This window comes from Grampus griseus (assembly GCF_964374135.1).
Source record: "Grampus griseus genome assembly, chromosome: 13".
In the NCBI taxonomy this organism is placed as follows: domain Eukaryota; kingdom Metazoa; phylum Chordata; class Mammalia; order Artiodactyla; family Delphinidae; genus Grampus; species Grampus griseus.
In genome coordinates, this window is record NC_139007.1 from 37,820,619 (window position 1) to 37,839,480 (window position 18,862).

The following is an 18,862-nucleotide window of genomic DNA, read 5'->3' on the forward strand; positions in this document are numbered from 1 at the left end:
TCAGTGCCTTCTTGAGCACAGCTCAGTACTTATTTTTAAAAAAATAAAAGCATTACAAATAGAAGCTCAGTTTTTCTCAAGCTTCAGTTTGAAGCAAAGAGGATTCAGTAAAAACAAAACAAAACCGTGCAGGCCTCCTGTTTCCTGCTGTAGATGCTAAGCTGTAAGAGGGCAGGGGATGCATCTTACTTAACTCCTATCCCTGGTTCCTAGCACAGTGCCTGACACAAGGTGGGCCCTCAATGAATGAATAAATTGGATTATGTCATGGCAAAATTTTCAGGCAGGTCACAGAATACCTGGAGTTGAAAAAAAGGAGAGAAAATCGAGTCACGGGGCCTGGCAGCAGCATTTCAGTGGGGGATGGGGTAGGACATGGCTCTCCGCTTTTATGGGGCACGTTTTCCATGTCTGCAATCACTTGCTGGTTCTTTCTTCCTCACGTGTTTCCTGGGCAATGCGTCACTATGGATGATCTCAGTTTACAGCTGAGCCCCTGTGGCTCAGCGTGGTTAAGCACCTCCCCAGGAGCTGGAGGCTGGAGGAGTGGACTAGATGATCTCTGAGGTATCCTTCAGGGCTCACTTTCATTGCTCTGAGATCTCCTGGGCTACTCCTGTGGCCTTTCACGGCCACAGAACTGGAAAACAGAGAGGCAAACGTTTGGCCTCAGGTGGATCAGATTTTCCAATGTTTGAATTTTTCAGTTTCCGTCTGGGTGACCTGTGTTAAGAAGAGGTGAGCTGCATGTATCCAGTTTAAATGAAGTGGAGAGTTTTGTGATGATACTAACACACTTAGGCGACCGAATATGTCAGAACAAAGGGAAACGTCACCTTCTTCTGAGTCATGTGTTTGGCTGTGAGGATGGAGGCTCGGTCATGGAATACAGTCCAGGACTCCATCTCTTGCTTTGGCTGTAGAAACAGAGACCTGGGTCAGTAAGGAGCCATTTGTCAACACTCATTGAAATTCTGGAAACCAAGCCCATCTCTGCTCTGCATTTCAGAGCTCATGGCACGTGTGAAAGAGAAGGACCTGGCCCACGGTTTCTGAAATCCAGCTTAACCTATAAGTAGTACTTGAGTCATGGCATAAAGTTCCTCCAGGGCAGCTTTCTAATGAGATGTTCAATTCTAACAAAGATGCTCGTTAGTCTCTCCTTGAGTTCCAAATCCTATGTGAGAGGAGAGAGAGAGAGAGAGAGAGAGAGAGAGAGAGAGAGAAAGCCAAACTGCAAAACAAAACAAAAAACCAAATAAGACCCTTAAACAAAAGGAACCATGTAGCAAACATCATCACATTGGAATCTAAACCTGCAGAAAGTTTATTTTGCAAATGAACTTCTCCATGAATTGGCTCTAAAAAAAAAAACAGCCCTTGCTCATTCTAAATCCCACTCCTGATTTCTGTGTAGCTGTGCACGTCTAAGGCTAGGTCATCTTTTTCCTTCCTTCACTGTAACCCAACTTTGCAAGGAAACTTGGAATGGTGAACTCGGTCCCCCCATCAGAGTTTGGTGCACCGCTCTGTGGGGACTCGCCCTCACACGCATTCTGCCACGCCGGGCATGGGTCAGCCTGTCTTCAAGGCATGTGATACTGTGGCTTCTGGCCCTTCCTTTGGAAGATAGTTCTGCCATGTAATGAGTCAAGCAGATCGTTCATCAGCTCTGTTTTTTAATAAAACATGAATAGTACAGTTTATGGCTTCCACTGTTCAAACAGCAGTTGAGCCTAAGAGGAATTATTCATCTTAATGGTTCTAACACTCATTTCCAAGCAGCCATGCTGCTTTATCAAGCTTTCACCTGAATTAGAGAGTGACTGGCGTTGGAAAAAGTGGGCTCCCCAGGAGCTGAAAAGAGCCTTCCCAGGATGGTGGGCAGCTGGGATGTCCATAGGCCTGTCATCTGGCTCCTTGTCACTGCAGACAGTCCCTCTGTCACCCCTGGGATGGCAGGATGCAGGATGGGGGCTGGAGTCTGTGAGGTTCAGCATGTGTTTGTCCATGTCTCAAAGACACGCAGACTCCTAGGAAAGCCTAGATGAAAACCTCCCTTTTCCTCCTCACACTGCCAGAAAAACATCCTCCTATTAAGTTAAACTGAACTTAAGCCTATGGAATGTTCCTGGGAAATCAGCAACCACGAGGGAGACAGGTTAGGAACTGAAAAAATTCTCTATGCAACAAGGTTACTGTTAGGCCCAGCACACCAGTGTTGCTTGCTACTACTATATTAGCTCCCTTTCACAGAGGAAGAAACTGAAGCTGAGATTTTCATAAGAGAGAATGATGGAGCCCTGACTCACACCCACATCTTCTGATTCCAAGTCAGATGTGATTTCTATAGCATCCTTTGCTGCCCAAGTGCACCAAATTACGGCCCTGATGAAGGCAGAGTCTAAACCCAAAGGAACAGTTGATGCTGGGGCCATGGGACTGCAGGGTTGAGCTGGAAGCAAGTATTCAGGTGGGATCAGTCTGAGGCCCTCAATTCATGCTATGAGGTGACTGTCTATAGGTGAGGCAGACCCAAACCCTTCAAAACACTGATCACCCCTGTCCATGTCTCTCCAGCCTCCTTTGCTTCACTCTTAGGTGAGCTCATGATTTTTTGAGGTGACCTGGACCGCAAGATCAATGCCATATTTAACAGGCCAAGATCTAAAGAACCAGCCTCTTATGGCAAGCTCCAATTTTGGTTAAGGGGCTACAACTTCTGAGCTGTTACATGGGTGCTGTGTTCGTGAAAAGTCAGGAGCGTGCGAAGATTTTGTTTTTCAGATTGTTGATGGCATTCAAGAGATTGCTAATATCTTTTTACTGTTCCATTGCTGCAAATGCCTTTGCCCAGATAAGAAAGATTTCAGCAAAAGAGTTTCTTAATGAAATATCGCCTGATGCCAGGTTACCACTCAGAAGGCAGCGGTGGATGGGTTCCATTGAAGGATGAAGTTCACTGCCACAGCTGACAGCTGATTAATGTGTGTTAATTAGGAACCCTGTCTCCCTCCCTGATCACCTGAATCTTCTTCTGAGCCCAGCAGAGTGTATATATCGTGCCCATGTGGGTAACCTCATGGCATACTTTGGCTTTGACTTTGGACGTTTATATAAAGGCTCAGTTGCCAACATGAATAGCTTTCTTTCTTTCCAGGGGAAATACAAGATGGAAAGAGTTATAGGAACCAGAAGTCCTGCCTTTCAGTTTTCTTATATCAAGAGCAAGTGATATTTCTGCTGAGGCAGTGTCTTTTGAGCAGTTTAGCGGTGTAGGTTGCCACATTTATTTCACAGGAAAGGAGTGAATCCATCAGGCCACTGAGCTTATAAGTACTACCCTGGCAGCCAGCCACCAAAATATAAATACTCTAAATGGACTAAAGGAAATGTTCATTCTGTTGTTTAGAATTGGACACATCCCAGGAAGGTAAACTTAATCTTTTTGAGGACTGCTGTTATAGGGCTGAATGGAATATGCATTTGTTTATCTCCTTTGTGATCTTTTTGTCTCCCCGGTGATACATTATGTATTTGTGATACGAAGCATTTCAGCTGTCTCGCTCAATAGCCTCGCATTAGCTGATTGTTCGGTCCCCAGATTGCCATCGTTAAACAGCTTCAGCCTCAGCTCCGTCCAATCTGGGACCTGTTAGGGAGAGAAGTGGAACCAAAGAGGCCAGATTCCAACAGAAACAAAGCCGGGTGGAATTAGGGGGAAATCATTCCAGAGCCCAGTGAGTTGAGCTCTGCACTTCTTAGTCTTTATCTTCTAAAATATCTGAAGGAATTTTGGTACTTCTTGGCATAATGAGGGAAAAAATAATGCCTCAAAAAGTTTGAAAAAAATTAAAGCCGTCTGTGGAAAAAAGGTGGGAAGAATACCCCATAACACCACAGTTCAGAAAAACCATAGTTTATGAGACACATGCTGTGTATTTCATGGATATGCAAATGTTCTTTTATTAAAGAGAAAGATCTACAGTATATATTTTCACCTAACTACCACATCTTAAGTAATCAGCTCAGGCTCTTATGATGAAATCTTTAATTACTAGAAGTGTATTAGTTAGATGTAGAATGAATGATGTGCTGCATTTTATTGCTTCACATGATACAGCCATTTGTGCCATAAATTCATTGACCTAATCTTAGACGATGTGTCCTGTAAGACAGACATGATCCATTATTTCTTAAGTGACAGTTTTTTCCCCAAATAATTTTTTGCTTCATCAGAAAGATTGCCTTATTGTATTTTTAGACTAGTGTTCGAAATTGAAATGTAACAAGACAAGGAGACACTCACATTCACACTCCTTACCCAAAATGAGATTGTCAGAAACTGTCACACTATTACCTAAACACCGTGGGATGCTGCAGAAAATCAAGTAGGGTAACCATTAGGCTTTTGCTTTAACTGGAAAATTTGATGAAATAGAATTTTCTTCGAACTTTGATGTCTGTAATTCTTTTTATGTGAAATAGATAAAATGTGGTGGAGAATTCTCATTGGATAATTGGGATAGATCTGTGAGCATTCCTTATTCGTCAATGAATTACTGAAAGTGAAGGGAGAACATTTAAGTTATATTTAGGTTACTTTTTGTGACTCTACTTGAAAATATTTATTTAGCTTGAGGAAACAGAGGAATCCTCTGGAGGCAAATAATTCAATCTGGCAATTTGAAGACCAATTAAGGATTTCAGAAAACTCTTTCCCCTTATGGTTAAAAAATACGATCCAAAAGAAATATGCCAGAAAATTTGGTATTTTTTTAAATTAGCTTAATTCATTGATAATTTTTTTTAGTTCATAATTAAAGAGGCTATATTTGATCCTTCACTTCAAGCTTAAAAGTTTACATTTTAGGCTATCGATGCCTAACATTGAAACAGAATCAGGTGGCTTTATTTCATATTGGAATTTAAATGTCATGTCATTATACATTAACTTTTTAAAAATGATCAGGTTTTAAAAATAATAACTTACATGCATCAAGTTTTCACTACTAGTTTCTTTAACCTTTATCTAGATGAGAATTTTGAGAGTCTGATAGATTCTGTGTGTCTCTTCTCATCAGAGGCAATTCTGTGCTTATTTGTAAATTAGACATCTCAACTATGAAAAAAAAACAAACCTCTTAATTCTGGAGAAACTTGAAACACTGTAGTGAAACACAGGAGTATCTTAGCATTGATTTTATTGTTTTTGCAACAAGCATTTTGAAAGGGTATTTTCATATGAGACTAAACAAAAAGCTAATGTGTGCCAATAAGTATTTGTCATTCAATCTCACACCATCGAGTATATCACCTGCAGATATCAGTGGGAATAAAAGTGCGAAGGAAAAGAGTGGATTTACACAAACAGACTTACATCTGCCACGAGTGTGTATACTCACAATCACATAGTAGCATGCCACCACTGTTTACAGTCTAGGAAAGCTGAGAGTTCAATGAGATGAGTAATCAAATGCCCAGCATATGTTGTTTTTGCATTGTTTATGTGACCAATCATTATTAAAATTTATCATCTTTTAATGCTATCAGTTTACCATAGTTAAAAAAGCAACATGCACCAGCAACAGAACAACAGACTCTCTCCTCAACAAAAACAGGTTCCATTTAGAGCAATATTGGAACCAGGGCTTTACTGAAGAGAGAAGCAAATTCAATGAACTCACCATCGCATTGTGTTTCAGAATTCTTCCTCTGTTGCTGTATGGCTTGAGTGCTGAGGAAATGACCAAAAAAAAAAAAAAAGAAAGAAAGAAAGAAAAAGAAAAAAAGATTGTGTATGTAATGTTCAGTCAAAAAAGTAAGGCACTGAAAGAACCATTGAAAATTTTGACATCTGTTTATCTGTTTATAGCTATGGCAAGATTACTCGTATTAATTCTTGTTTAAAATGCCATATGAAGGAAAGACATTTGTGCAAACAAGAGTCGTATTTGAATTGTAGATCATGTCTTCACCATCTGTGAGAGCTGATGGTGTTACAAAATTAATGTGTTAATGAAATCACAATAATTTCTCCAAAGTAATGGGTTCTGAAGCCGAGAATGACTATTTTTTGAACTTTGATGTCTAGTGATTTCCAGTTGGGAAAAGCTCTCAGCCTTTAATTAGTTCTGCAGCCCAACTTTAAAATAAATTTGGTGATGTCTCTCTTTTGCCAGGAGTAGATTTGAAGGGGGGGAAAGCCATAAAAACTTTTGGAAAACGTTCTCTTGGTGTTTGAAAAGTTGTTAAATAAGACTGCCTGCCAAGAAATGTCACCAAAAATTCTGACTACTGAGAGAGAGTGGGCAAACAGCTCAAAAAATAATTCTAGCTTGCTGCAACATCACAGGTTGGGAATAGCTAAACCTCACACAGACTTCATGACTAATTCCAAGTTTCCCCTTGGAAGCCAGACATAATGATGTTCAGTGCTATGTGTTATTGGTTAACACAGCACACCCCTTCCAACTGCATTATCCAACAGTCAATAGTGTAAAGTGACTTTGCATGAGGAGAATTTTAAGGGTCTATATTTCAAAGTCCACTGAACTTTCTGGAGAATTCTTCTCACCAAAACTATTTAGATTTGCATGTACAATGAGCCTCTTTGACCAGTGAAACTATGTGGGCAGGTATATGTACTCTTTTTTTTTTTGTTAGATCTACCTTAAAGTCATGCTTAAATGGGATAACACAGTTTCGTTTTCTTTTTTTAAAATAGGAGATGGTGGTAATTGCTATTCTGAAGAGTTCATATTTATAAAGCAATTCTGGCTTCCAAAGAGAAATTGTTTTACAAACATTTAAGAATTGTACCTTTTAGAAGGAAACACTTCCGCCTGTTTGAAAAATTATGATAAAGTTTGAAAGAACCTTCATGTAAAACATGAAACGCTAGCTACCAAAGGAAATTGTTTACCTTACTTTTTTCTTCTTTATTACTGTGTTGTAGGTATGTGACTGGTGTAAGCACATAAGACACACAAAAGAATACCTGGATTTTGGGGACGGGGAAAGAAGGCTTCAGTTCTGCAGTGCAAAATGTCTCAATCAGTACAAAATGGACATTTTCTACAAAGAGACACAGGCCAATCTTCCAGCTGGGCTGTGCAGCACATTACACCCTCCCATGGAAAATAAAGCAGAAGGCACTGGGGTGCAGCTGCTCACTCCAGACTCTTGGAATATCCCTCTAACAGATGCTCGCAGGAAGGCCCCCTCCCCGGCGGCTGCAGCTGGCCAAAGCCAGGGCCCTGGCCCATCGGTGTCCACCACCGTCTCTCCATCTGACACTGCCAACTGCTCTGTTACTAAAATCCCTACGCCAGTGCCCAAGTCCATGCCCATTAGCGAGACTCCAAACATCCCTCCTGTCTCCGTCCAGCCACCTGCTAGCATCGGGCCTCCCCTCGGCGTCCCGCCTCGCAGCCCTCCCATGGTGATGACCAACCGCGGCCCGGTACCGCTGCCCATCTTCATGGAACAGCAGATCATGCAGCAGATCCGCCCGCCCTTCATTCGCGGCCCGCCGCACCACGCCTCCAACCCTAACAGCCCTCTCTCCAACCCCATGCTCCCCGGCATCGGGCCCCCGCCCGGCGGCCCCAGGAACCTGGGCCCCACCTCCAGTCCCATGCACCGGCCCATGCTGTCGCCCCATATCCACCCCCCGAGCACCCCGACCATGCCCGGGAACCCTCCGGGTCTGCTACCGCCGCCACCTCCGGGCGCGCCCTTGCCGAGTCTCCCCTTCCCACCAGTGAGCATGATGCCAAATGGCCCGATGCCCGTGCCCCAGATGATGAATTTCGGGCTGCCGTCGCTCGCCCCGCTGGTGCCGCCCCCCACCTTGCTCGTGCCATACCCCGTGATCGTGCCCCTGCCCGTGCCCATCCCCATCCCTATTCCCATCCCTCACATCAATGATTCCAAGCCCCCCAACGGATTTTCCAGCAACGGGGAGAACTTCATTCCGAGCGCCCCCGGCGACTCCTCGGCGGCAGGAGGCAAGCCTGGCGGACACTCCCTGTCCCCCCGGGACTCCAAGCAGGGCTCGTCCAAGTCCGCGGACTCACCGCCCGGCTGCTCCGGCCAGGCCCTGAGCTTGGCGCCCGCGGAGCACGGCCGGAGCGAGGTGGTGGACCTGACGCGGCGCGCCGGCAGCCCCCCGGGCGCGGGCGGCCAGCTCGGCTTCCCCGGCGTGCTGCAGGGCCCGCAGGACGGCGTCATCGACCTGACCGTGGGCCACCGGGCCCGGCTGCACAACGTGATCCACCGCGCGCTGCACGCGCACATCAAGGCGGAGCGCGAGCCGGGCGCCGCGGAGCGCAGGACCTGCGGCGGCTGCAGGGATGGCCACTGCAGCCCGCCCGCCGCCGGCGACCCGGGCCCTGGCGCGCCCGCGGGCCCCGAGGCCGCCGCGGCCTGCAATGTCATTGTGAACGGCACGCGCGGCGGCGCCGCCGAGGGCGCCAAGGGCGCGGAGCCGCCGCCTGAGCAGCCCCAGCCGCCGCCGCCTCCCGCGCCCCCCAAGAAGCTGCTGTCGCCGGAGGAGCCCGCGGTGAGCGAGCTGGAGTCCGTCAAAGAGAACAACTGTGCTTCCAACTGCCACCTGGACGGGGAGGCGGCCAAAAAGCTGATGGGGGAGGAGGCCCTGGCGGGAGGCGACAAGTCAGACCCGAACCTTAATAACCCCGCGGACGAGGACCACGCGTATGCTCTGCGTATGCTGCCCAAGACGGGCTGCGTGATCCAGCCTGTGCCAAAACCCGCGGAGAAGACTGCCATGGCGCCGTGCATCATCTCCTCGCCCATGCTCAGCGCCGGGCCCGAGGACCTGGAGCCTCCGCTCAAAAGGAGGTGCCTCCGAATTAGAAATCAGAATAAGTAAAAGGTTTGTATGTACACTGGGGCTTTTCTCCACACGAGTCAGCGCACCCCTCCTTACTTCTTACAGGGCAGAGGCGCGCGAGAGAGTTGTATTGATAATCATGGTTTTACCTTACGTGTTTTACAGTACACCTTGTGTGGTCACACACTATCATCATCTTCATCCAACATCATTCCCATTTTACAGATGAGGAAACTGACTCACAGCATGTAAGTGCCATGCCTAGGGTCACTTACTTAAGGATAAAGCCAATTCTTGAACCTGCATTGAAACACTATCTACTAATTACACTTTTATTATTAGGCTCATCCCTGTAAGTAGAAGAGGATGTGGGGAGGAAGGAGAGATTACTTGGGACCGGTAAATGTTCAGTCATGAGGTTACAGGACTGTGCTAAAAGGCAAGCTGAGCCACTTCTTGGAGCTGGTAGAGTCACTGGCAGAATGTCCTAATTCACCAAATGTTCTCAATAACCAGGGGATTCCATCTGCACGATGAGAATAAAATCTAACCTTCTTACATGCTATGCCAACTGAACCCAGGCCACGAAGCCCCATTTGCCTGATAAGGTGTTGGAGCAGCTCGTGTTCACGGGGTCTCTTCCTTCATTTGTCACCAACCAGCATTTCCCGGGGTGGGCCTCAAGCATCACTGGCCAGCTTTGCTTTCTCCCCTTTTGGGGCTCATCAGCTCAGTGGGTGAGGTGCTCACCTCTCCAGGCAGTGGGAGGCTTTGACAGGGAAAAGGGCAACATCACCAAAGTGGGTGAGAGCGCACATCTCTGACCTCTGGCAGGGGAGGGTCCGGAATCCTGCTTAATACCAAGTGAACCATAAATAACGAGTCCAGAATTTCAGTAAGGGGGAGGGAAACTAGCCTGCGTGGCTGCCCACTGTAGCCAGATGTGGCCTCATTTGTTTGATCCTCCCAACAATCCTGGTGGAATAAGCATCGTCTGCGTCTTACCAAGGAGGAAAATAAGGCTTGGAGATGTTGCCCAAATCAGAGCTGGTAAGTGAGGGAACCACTATTCAACTCAGGCCTGCTGGATCCAGAGCCTGAGCGCTCTCCTCTGTCCACAAGGACAGCAAACAGGCTAATGTTCTGCTGAAGTTTATCAACTATTTGTGGAGAGGAAAGGAAGGGAAATGAATATTTACTGAGCACATAACTTATGCACAGCTCTTTCCGGGAGTTGGGGGTTACAAAGGTGAATATGGTGCAGTGCCTGCCCTCAAGGCACTTATAGTCTGGTGGAAATGTACACCGGGGAGGAAGGAGGCCTGGGTAGGAGAAGTGGACCTTCTAGGAAGAACAGTTGCTCACGTTTGTATGTGCAGGTCCTTCTCTAAGTGGTTTTCAGTATTTATTTGGGTCAGGATCCATTTGGCAATTGTTATTGTCTTCATTTTACCGATGAGGAAACTAAGACATAGAAATTAAGTAACTTGCCCAAGATTACCAAGTTAATAAGCAGCATTGAGATTCAAATGTAGGCTGTCTGACTCCAGGGCTACATTTTCTTTGAACCACTGTAGGAGAATAGGTTAATTGGTCCCTTTATTACCCTACTTGATAAAATTCTTTTATCCACCTCAGTTGTCTTGGGGGAAAGTTCCTAGACAAAAACCAAGCCTACCTACCAACTTCTCTAAGTGTTTAGATGGTGTTTGTTTGTTTGTTTTTAGCGTGCTCAGTTTTTTTTTTCAGCAACAACAATGAAAAACCTAGAATACCAACCCATTACTCCACGGTAGGAAATATAGATGTGGACCAGCACACCTGATGTGGTGTGTCCAAACCATTGTCTCTAAGTCAGCATATTTACATGGGCACCTACCTCACTTATAGCCAGGAGTTTGCTTGGGAAGCTCAGAGCCAGTGAAAGGGGCCTTACTGGGTGGTGTGAGAAGGGTTTCTCAGCCACCATAGTCTGAGGCTTCCTTTTCCACTGATGGCTTTGCCAGTAGGAGCAGAATACTAAAAATCAGTTCACCAATCCTTGATTTTATATCTGCAAGTTCTGCTCTCCAAAGACAGTCTCAGCCTTTTCATAGTCACCTCAATTGAAAATGCCCCTGATTTCTCTACCAGAGTAATTTAATCTGGTTGACAAAGCAGTGAGTAATGGGAAGATGTGGGACAAAAAAAAGTGATGGCCTTTAGAAAGCCAGAAAAGCATCAGGAATTGTAATTTTAAACACATTCTAGTGTCACTCATTCAAATGACATTAAAGGAAGAACGAGAGGGTGAAAGATTTTACTACCATTGCTAAAGTGAGAAGTGACCAGGTCAGGAAGAGTGTCACTAGTCCATAAGTAGTATAGGGTCAAAAGAATATAAAAGCATTAAATATATGATGGCTATTTGGATGATATATGTTTCTGAATAAAGAGTCAGGCTAGGGTCTTGTATGTGGACCAGAGTCATTACTAAAAATATTAACCTGGCTTCAGTCATTTTCGGAAGATGCAATGATGAAATTGCCCATATCCCCCTGAGATTGGAAAATTCTTTTTATGATGGGTCCCGCAAGAAATTACAGCTTTTCTCTAAAGCCAGAGACTCTCAGGCTTTGCCAGCTCCAGTGGGGTGACAAGGCGAGTGATTTAAGGTGGGGGAAGAACGCCTCTGCTCCACTAAATCGCATTGCCTCTTGCCCTCTGTAGTTCCGTGTCAGCTCACAGCACAGTCTCAACCTGCCGTAATTCACTCCCATTCTCTGACCCTTCCTGATTTTCTGTGCACACGTGGTGCTGTTTTTCTTCTATGCCTTCAGAAACCCAGCCTATGCATATGGTTACGGAACCTGGAAATGCATCTGTTCAGTAAAGAACTGCATGGCTTTTGTGCCCTGACAGTGAACACTGTTTGGTGACAAGTTAAAGCCAAAGGGGAAAGCACTAAAAAAACAAAACCAAACCTGGGCTGAGTTGTGGTGGGTGAGGCGCAGGTGAGTGATTTCTCCTTGTGCTTGTTGGTGACTCATTGTCAGCAACTTTCGTCTGGGTTCTTCATTTTCACTATGCCCACCATTTTCATACTGTATTACTATTTTTAAAAATCATTTAAAATAGATTCAAAGCAGACTGTGTCTTGAAATCAGTAATCCAGGCAGCTACAGTTACCTTCAAAGAAGTCATCATTTTTGCTAGTTCTTGGCAAATCGCAGGGTTTTCTTTTTTCCATTTTGAAGTTATTCTGTTCCCAGTTACCTGACTTTATGCATTCTGGTTTGTTGATATGATTACAAATGATTTAAATGAGCAGATATTTTCCTAGATGCAGAACCAATTAAGTTTAGTCGACGATTTTAAAAGGTTGGAAACTTCCTTTTATCTTCAACTTTTAAGATGCTTCTGTAAGCTGAAAAAAAAAATCCCCCCAAATAATAAGGGAAACAATGTATAAACATTTCCCAAACTGTTCTCTCCACAAAGAATTCCATTTATAAATGGAATACTCCTTTCTTTGTCTTTGCCTTTGAGCTTGGGGGATAGCTGTTTGTATTTGTACATTTTCTGAATTTCTACAGTTTACACTTGTTTATGGTACATTGGGGAGTTCAGAGTAACCATTTGCAAATGTTTGAAGATATTCAAAAGAAAATATCCCCCCCTCCTTGATTTTCCAGGGAAATGACATCTTCTCTTTAAGTAAAATAATCAATGGAAAAAATGTGTACCATGAGTAACCCTTTCACCCTCACTTTTTCCATTCCCGAGGAGCGGCAAGACCAAGAACTTGCCACCTTTGTGACTCCCAAATTCCTTATGTGTTTTTAAAACCAGAAAGAAAATCCAACAGTCTTGTCCCCGGCCCCCATTCCGAGATGCTCCCCTAGCCTCAACAGCAAGAGTTCCTTCCACTTTTTGTTTTCTCTGGGACAGCCGAAGAAGGGGGGCTGTAGTTTTGACTTTTTGGAGTTTAGAGTTTAATTATTAGTCTGGCCACGGAGCCACAATCCCAGAAAGGACTATTTCAAGAAGGGGGCAGGGGACTCGCCTCATTAGGAAAGCCGCAAGGGTGGAGGTGGCAGGTAACTTTTTGCCGGTTTGGTTTCTCCAGCTGAGAAGTTTGAGAGGATTGGCTGCCTGCAAAGTCAAGTCCAGGCAGTTGAAATGTGATTGTGGGTGCCGACTACGAAAGCAAGGAAAAGAGGAAAAACTGTGACTGAGAGGAGGAAATCAGTACAAGTAGGGTGTGCTCAGATCTCTGCCAGACTTGAGATTTTTAATGTTCTAATACTTGGTTATTGGAACGTTCATTGGTGACGTAATCCCTGATGTTCAAGTTCTGCCCGTCTGTCAGGATGCAGATGGCTGCCCAGCTCTAGGTATAGGTTATTCAGAGAGCCAGCAGTGAGGAACGGCCAGGTCTGCGTCATGCGCACGTGTGAGTGGTGAGGACCTGAGAGAGTGCTTGCTGTGATCATTTGAGACTCATAGAGGAGAATTTTCTGGATGAACAGTGTCAAGGTTGGCCTTAGACACGTCTCGTTCAGTGTTGCCAGGTCTCTTTTAACCTTTAGGAGAAGGGGGTTGAAGGAGGGTTTTAATGTGCAGGCACCTGGCTTTAGATATTATTTCAATCAGATTATGATGGGATAGGAAATGACATATGTGACCGGGTATTTAGTTCTTTCAGATGTAGCCATAGCCTTCCATCTTCAGCAGGGCTGGGGCTAGGGTGAGGGAAGAGAAGTGCTTAGTGCGCGAGCTTTAGCGACGATCCTCAGGGTCAGGCAGTGCAGCGCGAGTCCTGGCCCTGATCTACAGACCTCCCAATCTGTGTGTCAGCTCCCCGGAGCTGGTCTCCATAGACTTGTCCATGCATAGCCTTCAGCTATTCCCTCTGGAATTTTGTGGAAAGCTTTATGTGCTTGTGCACGGAGGTGTTTTCTTGGGAGGAGCAGTCCATAGATTTTGGCTACAGGAAAAGTATGCCTTACATCTCTGAAAGATTATTTTATATTATCACCAAGCAATACCTGAGCAGAAATTTTTCTTGTTACTCTGAGGAAGCTGAATTAATTGTAAGTTTCCCTTAAAACTTGGAATTTATTTTTAACAATTTTTGCTGTGGACCCTTGCCTCAATAAGATTGCCTTAGTGACAAAATGCAAAGGGTGATAGACTTTTCTTCAAGTTACTATAACTTGTGAGTGCCTATGGGAAAGAAGAAAGGGGAAGCAAGGAAAGAAACAAGCTAGACACTTCCCCAGCACTTGGACTTCCAAAGTTTGTGCTGTACAGGCAGATGCTGTCCTTCAGTGGAAAACCTTCTACCCTGCTGTTGAGGCCAAGGGAGGAGAATGGCTTGAGTCGGAGAAGTGGACAGATCAGTAAACACCAGGGCATTGGCATGGCCATGTCTTGGAGCTCTACCAAGCCCCCTAGCTCCCTAGCATGCTTCTTCACCTGGAGAGGGTGTGCTTGGAAAGGTGAAAGCATTCAACCAGCTACTAACAAGCCATTGCCCAGGAGGGCACTAGAAATAAGTTCCCTGTCTGGTTTCCAATGAATCACTCCCTTGCTGGCTCGAGCAACTTCCTGGGCATCCTGGTTCAATCATTTACACCTACCTTCATGCAGACAAGCATCACAGAGGGGCAGAGGTGTTTGAGGACCAAAATCCACTGCAGCCTGGAACACTTACCTCATGTAGTAGAACACCATCCACCACCAACACTCTGCCTTTTCCAGACTCTCTTGTTGAAGAGATTGTGTCAAAGGGACAGAGGGTGGCCATTCTGTTTTCCTTCACCCTATCCCACCCAGAATTATTTTGTATCCTTCAGTTGCTGGTTTAAATGTACATGGCTGCATGTTAAGGCAATGCATTCTGCATGTGTAAACTTTTTTTTTTTACAAATGCCTCAAAAACATAAAAGGAATTCATTTCAGAGAAACAAATAAATTAGTTTAAAAGATAAACAATTTAGCACTGGTATCATCTAACAGGGTCCCATTCTCAAGGAAAAGGAGTAAATGCCATCTCAGATGCCAGCTTGCAGTACTAACCACGGAGAGCTCTTCTCTAGATTTACGGATTTCCACAGCATTGTGCTTGAGAAAAAAGTAGGGTGGGGTCAGGATTGAGAATGTGCAGCCATCAGCAAGGAGGGGAAACGCACGCACACAAATTATTTCAAGGGGGTCATTTAAAAGATTCTAGTGAAAATGACCGGAGCAAAAGCAAAGGACATGAGAACAAAACTTTTAAAGCACCTTTTGTGCTTTAGAAAGCTCCTGAGTGGGGCTTCCCTGGTGGCGCAGTGGTTGAGAGTCCGCCTGCCGATGCAGGGGACACGGGTTCGTGCCCCGGTCCGGGAAGATCCCACATTGCCGCGGAGCGGCTGGGCCCGTGAGCCATGGCCGCTGAGCCTGCGCGTCCGGAGCCTGTGCTCCGCAACGGGAGAGGCCACAGCAGTGAGAGGCGCCCGTACCGCAAAAAAAAAAAAAAAAAAAAAAAAAAAAAAAAAAAAAAAGCTCCTGAGTGTACTAAACATTCTTAAATTGACACCATTCAAGTAGCTCCTGATATCCCTTAACTCTGAGCTCCTAGGACTGAGCTGTGGCCATAAGCAACAACATGCTTGTGCAATTTTACCAAACACACAAGTCTGAATAGAGAGAAGGGAACACGAGAGCAGAACTGCCTTTCCACGTGGGCGTGGGGTCAGGACTGGGTCAATCAAAGCTGTCCGGCACTCCCCGGCCTCATTCCATCCAGACAGTTGGCTGCAACGCTGGCTGTCTCATCAGTTCCCCCTTTGAACCTCTGCTTTGTTGTCTTTCTTCGATAGCAAGCTGTGTTTTGTTTTGGGTAAAAAGGGAAGTAAGAATGCGACAGAAGAACAGAAGGGAGAAACATACATTATGGACCCGTTGGATATGAAACATTGACCTAATGTCCAAAAAATGCAATTAAAAAGCATATCTCTCCCTCATTTGCATGGCTTATTTCCCCAGACATGTTTTTGGTATTGAAAATGAATGGTATTCCCATATAACATGTGTCTCAATTTGTAATGATATCCTCCTTGCAGCTGGCTTCGTTCTCCAACTGTTTCTAAGATGTTACTGTCTTAAATTTGAGCCAACCTACAATAACAAATTATCTAGAAGCAAAGTGGCTAAGTTGCATTTGGTGAGAGAAGGGGAAACCCTATATTTCATCCTTCAACTCTTGTTTTGGAAATTCAGACCGTAGCATGATCTTTTTCTAAGGAAATCTATACACGCACACTTTAAAAATTGTGCCTATTGGGTGTTGTGAGAGCAAGAATGATCAGGTTTAAGTTTCTCTGCAAAGTTCTGCATCCCATCAACAAGCCCTTTTGATATTTTAAACCCATATTTAGACTAATTTCAAGATATTTGGAGCACATGTGGTTAAATGTAAAACTTCGTCATTATGATTTGTTAGATGCTTATACTTTAAATATTTATAAGCCATTTTTAAGTACTTTATCCAAAAGCTTTCTCCCACTAGAATACTACAATTGAGTGGTATCTGAGCATCATCTGAGCGTCCAGTAGATAACAGGGTGAAGTCACTGCAGCACGCATGCACGTTCTTCCTGCTTTTCTGGTTTTAATTCAAATGTCGTTTTTAGTAGATTCAGCTTATTTTTTAAATGTATAAGAAGTCATAAACAGGATTGGTTGTCTGTGATTTTTTAAAGAATTACCAAGTCCCCCAAAGATAAAATGTTCAACTTGAATCATGTTGATTCCTACCTCTTTTTCTTATCCTGAGAGTAATTAGTAAAACTTTCCACTAGAGTATTGGATCTGTGTCCAGAGGAACTTAAAGTGTCGTATTGTTCCTCCAAAATGTCTTAGAGGCAGTTTATTGTTGGTTAGATGGAATTCTTCACTATTCACCCTCAGCCATCTTGGAAACTGAGACACAGGATCCCATCTTTATCATAAGTAGCCTGTTCGAGCACTTAATATGAAAAAGAGGAGAGCGAAAAAACCTTTTTCCAAGTCAGAATCCATTTAAGCTTCAGAGGTTATAAATTTCAAACTGACCACAGGCCTCTGGGGCTCACACTCTTTATGGCTGGCAAAATACAACTTTCTGGCAAGAACGAGGAAAAGAAGGCTTAAAAGGGCTCATAAACTTGCTTGGACATCTAATAGCTCTTACCAAACAGCATTTTCATGAGTTAAGTGTAAATGAGTCAGAAACATATAGATTGAATTTCTTTTAAAATACACATGGGTTTAAAAATTAAGGCCAAAGTGCTTGGCAAAATAAGTTTTGGTTTTAGCCAAACCCCAAATGTTTGAAAAAAAATAGTTTTACAATTTGCCAAACCAAAAATATATCCAGGTCCCTCCATTCCTCTCATTTAATACGGTGACATCGTAAACATGGGACTGAAGGTCTATTTTCATATCCACCAAGGTCTGAGCAACTTGAATCCCAAATACTAGTTGAAAAACTATGAAAAATTTTTTGTGGAAAAACCTTATGACCTTGCAAATGAAGCTGAGTGGTCACTCATTCAGGGTTCTGATTTTGATAGCACCTCCTACTGTCTGATCCTCCGATCAACTTGTTCTGTGTCTCAGCTGTGTGTGTGTGTGTGTGTGTGTGTGTGTGTGTGTGTGTGTGTGTGTGTGTATGTGTGTGTGTGTGTGTGTGTGTGTGTGTGATGCACAGGGATAGTAACTTTTAAAAAAAACCTTATATTTAGAATGGTTAATTTATACTTAATTAATATATTACGACCCATGAAAGTTAATAAACTCTTAATCATATCCGAACAGAGGGAGACAGTCCCCTTTCACTCATTTATGGTTCAAAGATAGTCTTCATTTATTTCCCTAGAGGGGAAAACACATCCATTTTCAACTAACTGTATTGAATACTGACTCCATGCAGGGACACTGTTATTAAGAGATGGAAGGAAGAAAGAAAGGAAGGAAGGAAGGAGGGAGGGAGGGAGGGAAAAGAAAAAAAAGTGGGAGAGGCAGTGGCAGGAGTCTCATTAGACTTGTTTTGAGGAGCTAATAACCTGAGTGAGGCAAGAAGTAACCAAGGCCACTATTACAAGCATTATGCAGGACCTGCAAACAGATATGACACTGTAGACAGGGGGCTTTGGTGAGGGCTTTGGTGTGAATGGGGGCAGTTCACACATTGTTGTAACTGATTACCTAGCTTGTGGCTGGCAGGATGGGCACATGAGTATTTATTGAGTGAATGAACGAGAAGAGTGTCAGGAGAGGTCTAGTTAATGGAGTTACCAGGTTAGGGTTCCATACAGCAGGTGAGTTTGGAGTTAGGTTCTAAAACTGGGGAGGGCCTTGAACTTGCAGTCGGGAGTGGAGGAATAAAAGAGGCAGTAGGATGGCAAGAGCCACAGGTGCGGAGAAGAGGAAGTCGCGTGAGGGATGACCTTGCCCTTCGCTCGGCTGGAGTGAAGGGCTCGGCTGCAGACGGAGAGGGGGTGGAGGCTGGAGGAGAGCAGGTGGGCAGTGGAGCGGGAGGTTGTAGCACTTGTACTCTGTACGTTAGGCAATGTCACCACGACCTCGAGCAGAGGAGTGACAGGAGGAAATCTATGTTTGAGGAAAATTACTTCAGCAGCTGTTTGTGCACTGAAAAGGAAGCAAGAGAAAGACTAGCATCGCTGAGCTGATCACTGAATTCTGATGACAGGCTTGTTACCAGCAGTGGATTCTAAACACTGCGAGATGTTATCGCTGCAGTGTGAGCCGCCAGAGCTGCCACATCTATGTTTTACGCGTGTAAAGCCATTGTGGCAATGCAAGGGGAGGATGAGCTCTCTTCTTTGTGCCCAGAGCAGACCTAAGAGGTTTCATAGCACACAGTGGAAGGAAACCTCACAACATTCCAAAGTTCAGTCAAGGGGGATGCTGGCCGGGCCCCAGGTTGCCGTGGAAATAGGGGCTCCACCCTTCTGACTGCCCAGCTGCTCTGAG

At 44.7% G+C, this 18,862-nt stretch overlaps 1 protein-coding gene across 2 annotated transcripts in view; it reads left to right on the forward strand.

Annotated features, from left to right (window-relative positions):
* SOBP (sine oculis binding protein homolog) overlaps positions 1 to 18,862 on the forward strand; it is a 158,148-nt gene that overhangs the window by 131,511 nt on the left and 7,775 nt on the right. For both annotated transcript variants that reach the window (XM_082669224.1, XM_082669225.1), the window contains one exon: positions 6,959 to 8,899. In XM_082669224.1, the coding sequence (XP_082525350.1) occupies positions 6,959 to 8,896 (1,938 nt within the window). In that variant the 3' untranslated portion in view covers positions 8,897 to 8,899. The remainder of the gene's footprint in view (positions 1 to 6,958; positions 8,900 to 18,862) is intronic.